General features: G+C 49.9%; 5 protein-coding genes across 5 annotated transcripts, besides 3 other annotated features; 2 read left to right on the forward strand and 3 right to left on the reverse strand.

The window, feature by feature from the left end:
* Positions 1-74: 74 nt before the first annotated feature.
* Positions 75-878, forward strand: ACLA_049710 (frataxin family protein; the record flags this gene model as incomplete). The annotated part of the gene is made up of 2 exons (XM_001271924.1): positions 75-440; positions 603-878. The coding sequence occupies 2 exons, from the start codon at positions 75-77 to the stop codon at positions 876-878; spliced, it is 642 nt and encodes a 213-aa protein (XP_001271925.1).
* Positions 879-1474: 596 nt separating this feature from the next.
* dph3 (CSL family zinc fnger-containing protein) lies at positions 1475-1805 on the reverse strand (the record flags this gene model as incomplete). Its single annotated transcript, XM_001271925.1, has 2 exons — positions 1475-1534; positions 1611-1805. The coding sequence occupies 2 exons, from the start codon at positions 1803-1805 to the stop codon at positions 1475-1477; spliced, it is 255 nt and encodes an 84-aa protein (XP_001271926.1).
* Positions 1806-2065: 260 nt separating this feature from the next.
* ACLA_049730 (uncharacterized protein) lies at positions 2066-3454 on the reverse strand (the record flags this gene model as incomplete). The annotated part of the gene is made up of 4 exons (XM_001271926.1): positions 2066-2363; positions 2443-3017; positions 3096-3194; positions 3311-3454. The coding sequence occupies 4 exons, from the start codon at positions 3452-3454 to the stop codon at positions 2066-2068; spliced, it is 1116 nt and encodes a 371-aa protein (XP_001271927.1).
* Positions 3455-4449: 995 nt separating this feature from the next.
* Positions 4450-7110, reverse strand: ACLA_049740 (putative transcription regulator BDF1; the record flags this gene model as incomplete). The annotated part of the gene is made up of 3 exons (XM_001271927.1): positions 4450-4785; positions 4847-6929; positions 7007-7110. The coding sequence occupies 3 exons, from the start codon at positions 7108-7110 to the stop codon at positions 4450-4452; spliced, it is 2523 nt and encodes an 840-aa protein (XP_001271928.1).
* A 614-nt stretch (positions 7111-7724) lies between these two features.
* Positions 7725-7768: a microsatellite.
* Positions 7725-7780: a microsatellite.
* A 2096-nt stretch (positions 7781-9876) lies between these two features.
* Positions 9877-12492, forward strand: ACLA_049750 (WD40 repeat and Utp12 domain-containing protein; the record flags this gene model as incomplete). The annotated part of the gene is made up of 2 exons (XM_001271928.1): positions 9877-10448; positions 10509-12492. The coding sequence occupies 2 exons, from the start codon at positions 9877-9879 to the stop codon at positions 12490-12492; spliced, it is 2556 nt and encodes an 851-aa protein (XP_001271929.1).
* Positions 12201-12259: a microsatellite.
* Positions 12493-12785: the final 293 nt, after the last annotated feature.

Genomic DNA, 12785 nt, shown 5'->3' on the forward strand with positions numbered 1-12785 from the left:
TCCTCTACTTGCGAAACCATATATCCTCTCTGACCATCAATCAAAGGCTCTGGATGTTCCATAATTCCCCGAAAATGCTCTCGCGCGTGTCTCGTTCCGTCCTCTCATCCTCCGTCCGTTCTCTCCGCGTCGGCCGGACTTCAGCAACTGCGCCCGCTGCCATCTACATCCAACACCAGGCCAGCCGTCCGTTTCAGCAATCCTGTCGAGGCTTTCAGTCTAGCCCCTCGAACCGCAAAGGCATCTTCCCAGACTCCGCCGATCCGCCTGCCCCGAACCCGCAATCGCATAATGTCGCTGGTGCGGCTGCCCATGTCACGGAGCCCTCACCATTGACTGATGGAGAATATCACGAATATGCGGAGCATTACCTCAATGTGCTTCAGAATGAAGTGGAAAAGGTGCAGGAGGAAGGATTTGACCTTGAAGCAGAGTACAGCGTACGTATTGAGCGTTTGTTCCGTTCTTCTGCGGGTTTCCTTTTTTTTTTCTTCGACTTTTTTCCACCGCTCGGCAGGAAGGCCCTTTTTCATCATTCCATACCTTCATAATGAGCAGTAATGTTCGGCTAACGCGCTGCTTATGCATTACCTACTTTATAGGCCGGTGTACTGAATATTATTGTTCCTGGTGTGGGTACCTACGTTTTGAACAAGCAGCCCCCCAACAAGCAGATCTGGCTCAGCTCGCCAATCTCGGGTCCCAAGCGGTTTGACTGGGTTGTCGAAGGCGACCAGATGCATGAGAAGCAGGACACACGTCCCTTCGTCAACGGACAATGGATCTACCTCCGCGACGGAACCAACCTGACTGATCTGTTGAATGCGGAGTTGACATTGAAGCTACCAAAGGATGTCTACAGTGAAATCGATGAGTGATCCATTACGGCGGTTAACATATACTGGTACGAGTGGATGAGGGCTTGTAAAGGTATGCCTTGGCAGTTGATATTCAGAACAGGAGGGTGAGACCTCGGGTCTCTCTATTTGGCATTCTAGTTTGGACACATTATTACCATGTGAACAGCCAATATCAAGCAAATTACCGGCATCAAGTGTGTTTTACTTGTTGCGCAGATATAACCACGATTCCATCTTTTGTGCATCACTTAGATAACCCTCTTAGCTCATCAACGCCAGCTCCAACGCAGCTTGAACGTGGGTGAGCAGGTGCATTCATTGCATAAACTCCGATCAGACTTTCTCCGAACCCTGAGAATATCATGCTTGATGCGGCGGGGATTGCGAATTTGATTGGATGCGGCCAGGTAATCCAACACAGTCATTTCGCAGTGATGGCGGATGTGCATCCATGTCCTTGAAATGTTTCATTTTAGAGCAACATCAACTGAGGGAGGATTGGCTTTGCTCCGTAGACGGCGAGGTGCTCTCCTTTCGGTTGGAGAACCGTGCCCGGTTCGAAATGGCGCGCTGCTAGACCCCTCGGGTGATAGTATATTTTTCCTCTGCCGGAGTTACGCTTGCACGGAGACTGCGCCTGGCACTGGCTGGTTACCGTCCTTGGGAAGATCAGACTGCAAAAGCAAACAGGGTCAGTACTCAGGGCTGTGATGTATGAGATTTTGAACAAGAGGAAACAGTTGAACGCACCGCATCAAAGATGACCCGGATCATAAGACTGCAACTAGGGCAAACGGCAATGTCTTCGCCGTCGCGCAAGTCATCGATCGCAATCTCAAATCTGTCGCCACAGGGGCACGGGTAGTGGTAGATTTGGAGGTTCGGATCGAATACCATGTCTTCAATTTCGATTTCATCGTAAATGGAAAGTGCTTCGTCGGCCATAGTTATCTGTTATGGTCTCGTTTGCGACTTCAAATGGAATGTACTATAACGATCGTGTGGCTGTGGGTATAGGCGGAGTGTTTGATAGTCACAAATCAACCTTTATCAATGGAAAAGTTTTGGTGGGAAGGTCATGTGATTGCGGGGACTCTGGATAGGATACTGCGGAGTGCAATTCATCAAACATATAAACAGCATTGCAGATATTCATCCCCAACAACAGCAAGGGTATCTCCAGACATAACATCACAAGAACGGCTCTAGCCATTCAGCCTTCTTATTTCCAACTTCACAGCTTCAATTTCTTTGATCAATGACCCATACCGCCGGGCGATCTCCTTCATTGGGCCGGATTCAAAGTGTTGTATGCCTCTAGATGGACGACTGCTATCAATGCCGGCAGAGTCCACACCCTCGTAGGCTTCCAATTCCGCGAGTGTTCTTTTCTCTTTCTCCTCTAGTCGCTTTCGAGTTTCCTGGAGGTGCTGGCGATACCGGGTCAAAGCCGCAATGACCTCAGGCGTATAGATCGTTCCCGCAATGTCATATTTCATAATACTGTTAAAATCACATTACACATTAGCCTTGCGAACTCCTTTCCACTGCGCAGAATAGTCCAGGAGCCGATGGGACAAACCTTAACTTCGCCTCAGCGCCCTGTGCAACCATAGAAAGATGCTCCGCCTTCGCCTTTGTAGCGCGCGAAAGCGCCCCATGCTTCGCGCGCTCAAGTAACACCACCGTCTGCTCCAGTATCTCAGCGCGGGTCGCGAGGACCTCCGCCGCTGTCGTCGCCATCTTCGTCCGAGCCGCCGGTAATTCCGCCAACTGCATTTGGCGCAGTGTCTGTATTCGCTCCCTGAGCTGCGATGCAAGCGGAGCCTGCGCTTTTGCCTTGGGTTTGTTAAATTTCGTCCGCGCCCGAGCACGCGTAGTCACCGTAGATGTGTGTGATGCCGCGGATGAGGGCACAGATGGGGCACAATCTGGGCTTCTTCCAACGTTTGCTATGGCTCGGAGGTCTTCGACGGCGGACGAGAGGGCATTGGAAAAAGGCAGGACAAGCGCAGGGATTATAGAATAGAAGGCGTCGACGTCTGAAGACAGGAGGGAAAGTGCTTGTGCGCCATCGTGGTCGTCCTTGTGGTCACCGTCAAGCTGCTCCGGCGACGATTCGAGATAGAGGATGATCACGGCCACAGGGTCTCGATACTAATAGATAACATATAGAATGTCAGCTTGACAGTTAGCTTTCCCAAAAGAAATACATCAAATGTAGCTTGTCCTGACATCATCTGGTAACCCACTATCAACATCGAAAGCCAGCTGTCTCAGCGTCTGCCTCTTTATTCGTTTCGCGGCGCGGCGCACTTGACAGCTCCTTAATTCCTAGAGATAGTAATAGAGAAAGAATGAGTCAATCCTGCATCGCATCGAATAGCAGCAAAGTTGGCCCTATTCACGCTTCCTCCTGATGCTCAAGGCAAGCGGCGCTGCGAACGTACTTCCAGTACCGCTTTTCTGTCCGGCTGCTCATCATTTGCCCGGGTCGAGCCATCAGCATTGAGCACAGCGGTTGTCAATTGTTGGTAAAGTTTTCGAAATTGCGGATTGTTTTCGAGGATGTCTGGATCACAGGGTGGAATCATGTTTGATGTGGTTTATGGTTTGGAAGGCTTTTGGAAGGGTGTCAGAGCTCGGAGGTCAATAACAATGGCTAGCCAATCCATCCACCGGAACGTGTGCACGTCACAAATCACCAGTATTCATATTTGGGAGCCCACAAACTGTTAACTAGGTATAACTGCTACTATCGTTATTGGGAGTATGTATTACAAAGGACTATGGAAAGTACTGAAAATCAGAGGTTCCCGCATTCATTTTCACATTTCTTTCATAATCATACATGGATCTGCTTCACTCACAATCCTTTTGCCAGCTAGAGACCACGACAGCGGACGTCCAGAGGGTCCGGAAACCTGCAAACCATGAACGCTGCATGGCAAACTCCCAATACCCTGAGCTCCTTGACTTTAAGCTCCATAGTGCAAGGATCTATGGTGGAGCTGAGCAAGAACCCGACGTCTTGCATAGTTGCAGAGCTCAAACCTCCTGAACTAAAAAAAAAGGGGCGGGGGGGAAGAAAAGAAAAAAAAAAAGAAAGGAAAAGAAAAACTCCCCGTCTCTGATATTGTCGCCAACTCGAGAAGGAACAGCAGAATGAGAGGATGGTAGAAACACAACTGCATTGAAGGGTGGCGGGGAAAGGAAAATTGCACGTTAATTGTCGCTCAAAAACATTCAACCCTATAGGCTGACCGTGTAATAGGGATTTTTCGAGGACTGTCTTCAGAGGGAAAGAGGCGGATAGGAGCAAAGATTAGAACCCGGAAGACGAGAGTAAGGCGTTTATGTACAAAAGACCTGAGCTTGATGTCAAGGTCAGACTGTCTTCCAGTACAAAATGATTCGCTTAAGGGCATAACAGAACGCCAAAGGCCATGCATCTAAGGGCATGAGCAAGAGTAACGTTCAGAGAAAGGCGGGAACAAAACGACCAAGGACACAAGTCACACCATGCTCCATGACAGAGAAGTGTTCGTAGCAAGGGAAGCGAGCCCGTGACGCTGCGAAAGCTATTGATTTACTCTTCCTCGCTTTCCTCAGAATCGTCATCTGAGTCATCGCTGCTGTCATTCGCTTCAACAGATGGAAGCAGGTCTGGAGAACGGCCGCCGCCGCCACCTTGGAAACGAGACAGATTGCTTTCGAGCATGTTGATTTGAGCTTCCTGCTCATACTTGCTCATGGGCTTGTTCTTCTTCGGCTTTGGGGCCGGTACGTTCGCTGCAGATGGTAGGACCATGTCCTCCTCTTCCATGACGTGTGGAGCATTCTTCTTGACGAACTTGAGGAGCATCAACAAAACATCATTAGGAAGCTCATCGATATCGAGTTCAATTTCAGTTTCTTGTGTACCCTAGTAAAGATGATTAGATCAAATCTTAGGTTGCGTAAAGGAACGGATGCGGCCAATTTACCTTGAGAGCTGGGACATTGCTCTGGATGATCTTGAGAGCTTCCTGCATCTTCTTATCCGGAAGACTGCTGATCCCGTTGGAGATTATCTGCTTCTCATGATATGTCACATAGCGCTGTTTCTCTGGCTTGGAGGGCTTGACAGACGTCTTCTTGTCCTTCTTACTCAAACCAACAGCAGTTGCGAGCTTCTTCGAATCCTTCTTTCCAGCCTTAGACTTGCCGACTTTCTTCAACCCCGGGGGAGTTTTCTTTTTCTTCTGTGTAATAGCTTCGACTTGGCGTGACATCTCCTCAATCTGCTTCTGCAGCATGCTCAACTTCTCGTTGTCATGATAATCACTATCTTCTTCCTCCTCTCCACTTTCCTCCTCGGAAGAACTGACGCTCTGGTGTTCGGGGTGGGGTTCGTGTGCCTCAAGATAACGGGACTTTTGAGCCCATTTGTTCTCAAAAATCTCCTGAAATCTCTGTCCAGCCATGTATGTAGGATCACCGGGAATGTTGAACTTGAAACAGTTCTTGAAGATCTGACGTACGTCGACCTCGAATTCCTTAGCATTCTCGTACTGACCGGTCTTAAGTTTTGACTGAACAGTAGAAAGATCCATTGGTTTCTTGATGATGCTGTGGTAGGTTGGAATGTTTAAAGCAACCGGGTCCACGGGGAAATAGAAAGGTGCTGCCCAGGTATAAAACTTGGGTTTGTGGAGCTCATCCAGGACTTCCTGACAGAACCGTAATTCCCACTGGAACTTCTTCTTCTTGGGTTTGGTAGAGTAAGGCAAATCGCGTTTGGGTGGATGGATTGAACGCTTAGGGCGACCGTCTGTGTTGGTCGAGTCACGCCGAATGAGAGGCAAGCCTTCCGGGCCCAAAGCGAAAGTCGTGGCCTGAGGAGAACCACCAGTGGGACGAGGAGCGGTCGGGGTTCCAATGCTGGTGCGCGGTTCCCGTCGGGCTGCTGAAGTCTTGGTGGAAGCCTTTTTGGACTTCTTCTCTTCAACCTCGTCAGGCTTAGGCAAATTGACCATTTGCTTCTCGAATGTGCCCTGGAGTTTCATACCCTCCTGGGACACCAGATGATCGGGCCCATTGAAAGTCACCGCGTTTTGAACCATCAGATGGAAATCATTCACTACGGCTTGGGCCGCCTTGTATTCATTGTTCTTCAGCTTGCGCTCGATCGTCCCGAGATCCATGGGATGCTTGATGATTTGGGGATAATGTGGGATATTCATCTTGATAGGATCGACAGGCTCTCGGAAGAAGCGCGCGTCATTCATGCGCTTCAAGCTTTGAATTCCTTTCAGAAGAAATTTATGTTGGACCTTGGTCATAGCCGCCTCACCATTGGAGACAAGTTTGGCAGATGACTTCGTCACAGGTGTGGGTAAGGAAGGAAGCTTGATCGCAGGCGCCGTCAATCCCTCTCCCTCCAGCTTGGTACGTTTGGCGGAAGGCTCGTCACCAGTATCGGCATCGCGCTCCCGAGATACTTTGGTGGGCGAGAGAGGGACATCTGGCGCGTCAGGCATGTCCTGATCAACGGCTTTCAGGGGTGGCACAGAGGGAGCATCCCGGGGAGCGACATTACGGGGTGCCATGTCCTGGTGAACGGTGGTAGAAGGATGGTGAGGGAGCTCTGTCTTTACAGTAGCAGAATCTTGTTCATTGTTCTCCACTTTGGCATCAGACGGTGTATCAGTTGGTGGCTTTGATACAGCTTGCGATGCCTGTGTTTCCTGAGATGTAGATTTCTCCCCCAGGTCAGTCGACACCGGTTTCTGTGCGACGGGCGCACTGGGTGTGGATTCGGCATTGGCGGAAGTCTTCTCTGTTGTGTCCGCAGTCTTGGGACTCAACGGTTTGCCTTCTGCTGCTGCTGTCGTCGAATGAGCGATCGCATCGGCAGGCGGCTGGGTAGGTGACTTCGGGGGGGAGACGGTGGTTCCAGCGCCATTTGTCAAAGGGGATTTCTCAGAAGCGTGACCATTCACCGCAGTGGGCTTGTTGTCCTCCACCGCCTTTTCTGTTCCATTGATGGGAGCGCTGGGCTGGATATCCGTTACGCCATTCTGGGGACTAAACAAAGGTAATTAGAACCTTAGCTTCACTCATATGAAGTCAAGCAAAAAGTGTGCAACACGCCGAAAACGTACCTTGTACGATCAACATCAGTAGCAGAAGCTCCATTCGGCGACGGCGGCAGTTGAGGCTTGTCCTCCTTGACAAGAGCAGGAGCCTCGGGAGGCGGCGTCGCCATTGAGGGCAGAAGTTATCAACCCTTCTCTGGGCGACCCGTAATACAAGGATCTAACGGAGCAGGTGGAACGCTGGTCTCAGTTGAGGTTTAGAGAGCGACAACAACAACAATAATGCACTGAATAGGTATTCTCTGCGCTAACACAGACTAAATGATTCGATTCGGTAACCCGTCAAGCAGCAAATCCGGTTAGATGACAGAAGACAAAAGGAGAACTGTTGTCTCTAGCGGTCGCAAAGAGTCGCGACGCCGTGGAAGTGTTGCAAGAAATACAAAAACGAAGAAGATTAGCGCGAGTCGGGAGTGGAGAATGCGACAAGGAGTAGATTTATATCGCCAAGAGGCGGTGACAGCTGAGTCACGTGGGCGGCAAGTCAGATTGACTAAGCGGGAGGCAAAGTCGGGAGCAGAAAGACAGAGCAAAAGGGGAAAGAAGAGGTAAGAGTAGGAAGAGCTGCAAGTCAGGTGATTGTCAGGCACTAGTGGCTCTCTCTCACACACGTGCCAGTTCAGTGCCTGAGGCAAGAAGAAGGGTAGAATAGGATTTCGGTTAAATCGACTCTCAAAAGCTGGAGTACCTCAAGAAAGGGAAGAGAGATTATTTGACAAGTGAAAAAAAAAAATAAAAGAAAAGAAAAGAAAAGAAAAGAAAAGAAAAAATAAAAAGAAAATAATAAAATAATAAATAATCAGCAGCTGCAGGGGCCGTGACTGGGATTATGACGGGAGAGGGAGAGCGCGACGCGAGACGCGTACTATGATGATTTGGGAGGAGGCAGGGAGGGAGTATCCAGATGAATGAATAATGCGAGGGCGGTAGCCACGGGTAACCGAGGATACAGGCAAGATCAAATAGTAGTATGATGAAGGCGGTCAAGCAAGAAATGGAAGGGGAGCGAAGGGTAGATAAGGGCCAGACGTGACCAGCGCGGGTGCAGGGCGCAGCTCTCTCAGCTCAGCTCCAGAAACAGAGTCTGAGAAAATCCGAGGAGGGTGCTAGAATCCTTAAGTACGAACGGCCGCGTCGCGCTCGTCCGTCCTCTGCCGCTAGCCCCATCTGTTGCGCTAGTCCCAATTATTCTAGTTCAAGCCATTTCACAGTTACTGATTGGCTGTGCGATGACGCGTTCTACAAGTTCGGGGATTCTATTGGTAGATGTCCGATTTAGTATGGATACTTCGTACCAGAAGTTTTTTTTTGGTCGGAACCATCACCCATCATCCACCATCCAGAAAAGAGAGGTGGGAAAATTAATAAAAAAAAAAAAAAAATATTGAGTCTCTTTGAGTGAAGTGAACAGTTGAAGCAACTATTGTTTTCACAATCATCATAGTTCGTATCGAGTATCATCCAGTATGTTGGATATCAAAAATGTATGTCGCTGTGGTCATGTGGCGAAGTATTTGTTGTTGAGGTCGAATATGACATACCCAAAACTTGTTAGGCATTCACATTTAGGGGGGGGTTGATAGGAAAGCATCACAAAATCCAGGTCTGAGGCTTACACAAGGAAAGATCCATGTGCTGGGTGCCCCTGATCAGGAAACACAGGGCTTAGCCCTGAACCGTTCCCCTTGCGTTGTATCAAGGCTAGCGTGTCACAGTGATGCAAGACCCGTCTGCCGCCAAGACATTCAAGTGCTGACTGCTGACAAACAAATCAGTACAGAGTCCTACTTCCTTATCTCTATTAGTTATTGAGATCGGATTCATCATCGCAACTTCTCGTTTGAAACTCAGCCATTTTTGATCTGAAGAGCAAGTGAGTCATCGTCAATAACAAGGGAAACGATATAACATGTGCCAATACTGTTTTTTGTCAAATTGGAGTAACTGTGGCGCTACCACACCCATGACATTTTACCCGAACTCGGTGACTTCTCAATTGGATAGACAAAGTAGATCTCTTCCTTGCAATCTGCAAAGGTAGAACCTAGAAATCTCGAAGCGCGGGTTATGTTCTCGGCCACTCCCCCTTGGCCTATCAACGAACAATGTATCGGTTTAAGGCATGCTGTTCCCTGCAAAGTGTTCGAATTTGTAGAAAATTGCGATGGACGGCGGCACACAGCTTCCTACCCAGTAAAGCTTGTGATAGCTGATAATTTGTCGGCCAACCACATAATAATTCTCGTTGCAGTAAGACAAGAGCGAACCTAGGTAATCGAGCATATCAAACGATGACGATGAGAGTGGCCTTCGAGAGCCGAACGTTGGCATCATCGACCCCTAGATATCTTCACCATTTCACGACTGAAAGGTTTTCCTGACTCTTCTGCTATCCAAAAAGATGGGATCCAGGCAAGGTTTCATATCACGGTGGCCAAGTCGAAGTTTCAGCGAGTGAGGCGACAAGTTGACTGTTAAAACCTCGAAGAGACATTAAAACGTTTTCCGTCATTGGGGAATATAGCCAACACATATTATCGCCATGATTCTGGACGTCAGTTTCGGTGAGGTTGAAGTCGAGTGAAATTGAGGTTTCGCAAGAAATGTATTGAGCTATCAAGAAGGGGCAAGAGCGGATTAGATAAGACCTCCATCGCGGAACTTTGCAGACACTTACCCGTAATAGGACTAGTGTAAATGGCTTCTACAGAACTTTTTTTCTCCTTCTCAGAAACACCGCCCAGAGACGGCGAGGATTTGCTACACGACACTCTCTTCTCTTCACTGTTGCATTGGGCATCATACTACTGGGCGTGAAATTGTTTGACTCTGCACCTGGGCCCTGAGTCCGTTCCACCTACAAACCTCGTTGAAAAATGGGTAAAAAGGCATCTCGCCCGCCCGTTTCGAAAACTTCGTCCGCTGCGTCGCCCGCAGTGTCTAGCCAGACATATGCCGGGAATAAATCTTCGATATTGAAAGCGTCATTTGCACCGTCCGAATATCAATTGGCGCTTTTTGCGTCTGTCATCCAAGGCCTCGATGCTCAGCACCTCCGAATCCATGACATAAACACCGGTCGGTTACAATGCGAGCATGTCCTTGGTCCCAAGGAGACAGTCACGTCTTTGGATTGGGGTTTCTATCTCGGAAAACAAAGGGACCGCGACCAGCAATCGAAAAAGAAGAGGAAGCGCAACTCTGATGTCAATGGGACGGCTGAGGGTCTTGAGCAAGGAGACATCGTCGTTGCTTTTGGTACGAGCGTTTCCGACATTCGGATGTACTCGCCTGCGGAAGATAAGGTCGTCGCAACCCTGGAGGGCGGACACGACAAGGGCATCAGGGACTTCAAGTTCACTGCGAACCGACCGGGTCAGGAGGGCTGGAGTATTGGCAGTGACAACAAGCTGGTGCAATGGGATTTGTGCTCTGGAAAGGCCATCAGGTGGGATTTTACGCCAAATAACGTCAACTTCTTCGAGTAGCTCCGACTGACAATATACAGAACTATTCATCTACCGAGCACCGGATACAGCACCCTTTCTCGCCCCGTCTCTTCGAACCCGCCCGTGATCTGTGCATCTCAGGCGCCACACATCATCGACATCGAGGAAGACGAGTCGACAGTATCTTTCCCTGCTATGCGCAACCAGATACGGGAAATTATCACTTCTTCCACGGCATCTATTGACTCGGGGCTATTTCTTGCCTCTGATGGCGATCGCTACATCAATGTTTTCGACGTGCAAGGCCGCAAGCTTGTGATGAACCTCGTGACCGACACAGAAGTGTCGTCGTTGGCATTGTGCACGAGCTTGGGACAGCAGGCAGGTGAAATACCGGAACTGGAGAAGCAGGTCCTCGCTGCCGTGACCGAAGATGGTACCATCGAGCTGTTCCCGAGACCATTTGTGCTGTCAAAGGATCAAAGTGTGAAGGCCAGTCTCAAGGCTAAGGGACGACAACTGACTAGGCGGGCGGAGTCATCCATCAAGATCACTCAATCCGAGACTTCAGACACCTCCGCCGCTGTGGTCGCCGCAGCATTTCAAGGATCCGATCTCATCATTGCTTGCGCTGAAGGAGGCATTGTCCCAGTTTTTGAGCGGGTCACATGTATCAATGCCGATACTGAGGAGTTGGCTTTCACGGGACTAAGGAAGGTTGCTAAGACAAAATCCAGCTCCGCTCTTGCGTCGGTAACCACAAACGGAGCTCGGACTGCCAGTGAAACTCATGTGGATGAGTCTCGGACAGTCGTTGAGCAAGGAGATCTTGCCGAAACCGATGTCGAGATGCAAGATACAAGAGATGATGCCGTACCGGCAGCTGATACTGAGGGGGAGGATTCGGAAGATGAGGACGTGGCGAAGAAACCGACAGACAAGAAGGCCCTCCAGCAGCAGAAGTCCAAGAAGGATGCTGATAGCGATGTTGACATGCGGTCAGATGGCGGAGATGAGGAGGATGAGGACGAGGACGAGACCGGAGAGCCATCTTTTGGTGAGCTCCTACGCGCTCATGCCTCCGAGGAGGTCGATGTTGAAGCCGAGCTCGAAGACGACGTCCGCATCGGATCTCTGGTTCCTGGGAAACCCAATGCGGCGGTTCAGCAGATCACCTCGGGCGTCACATTGTCGACTGTACTTTCCCAATCCCTCAAGACGAACGACAACGCCATGCTCGAATCATGCTTCCACACTGGTGACCTGACTATCATCCGCGAAACCATCCAGCGTCTGGATTCGTCGCTCGCCGCCACCCTGCTCCAGAAGCTGGCTGAACGTCTCTCCTCCCGCCCCGGTCGCTATGGACACCTTCTCGTGTGGGTGCAGTGGACTTGCGTTGCTCATGGTGGCGCACTCGCCGGCAAGCCAGAATTACTGAAGCGGATGTCTACGCTCTTCAAGGTCATGGACCAGCGCTCTTCCAGCCTATCCTCCTTGCTACTACTCAAGGGCAAACTTGATATGCTACATGCGCAACTTGGCTTGAGACAGTCTCTCCGTGGCGGGGCGGATGGTATGGATAGCGAGGATGAGGAGAACATCATCTACGTTGAGGGTCAAGAAGAGTTCGAGGATGAGGACAGCGATGCCGATACCGCGAAGCACGCGGTGACACCCCGAACCAAGTCGATACGCGACCAGACTTATGACGAGGACGATTCCATGATCGACGGTGAGCAGTCCGGCCGCGATGAGGACGATGACGAGGAGGATGAGGGCAGCGAGGAGGAGGATAACGACGAGGATGTGTTCGATGTCGAGGCGGAGGAGTCCGTTGGCTCTTCTGATGCCGAGGAATCCCTGGAGGAGGACGGGGATGAGGACGACGAGGATGCCGAGAGCGTGGGCTCAATGGCTGATTTCATCGCCGACACCGAAGATGAAGCATCGGAAGATGGCGGGTTGTCTGCCCAGCCTCCTCCATCCAAGAAAGCCAAGTTCAGTGGTGGAGGAAAAGGGAAGAAGGCGGGAAAGAGATAGATAGATAATACCCCTTTTCTTCTGCTATCGGGTCCTAATGTCTGGTTCTTGTTCTCAAATTTTCTGTGATCTGTGGTTTTTATGTGGATGGGGGTTTCGAACAAAAAGTAAAAAGAGAACTTTCATTTATTTTTCTGGGTTATCGCTGTGGTGTTCAGTTAACTGCATTGGAGATTGGAAGTTGTATAAGTGTAGCTATATCGACATACTAGATTCCATGTATATGTTGCTTATGCTAGCACCATCTGAAAAGTGTCCATCCACGGCCCTCGTCTCCAAACTAAGCTCCGAAT

Source organism: Aspergillus clavatus, genomic scaffold (assembly GCF_000002715.2).
Source record: "Aspergillus clavatus NRRL 1 1099423829800 genomic scaffold, whole genome shotgun sequence".
Classification (NCBI taxonomy): Eukaryota; Fungi; Ascomycota; class Eurotiomycetes; order Eurotiales; family Aspergillaceae; genus Aspergillus; species Aspergillus clavatus.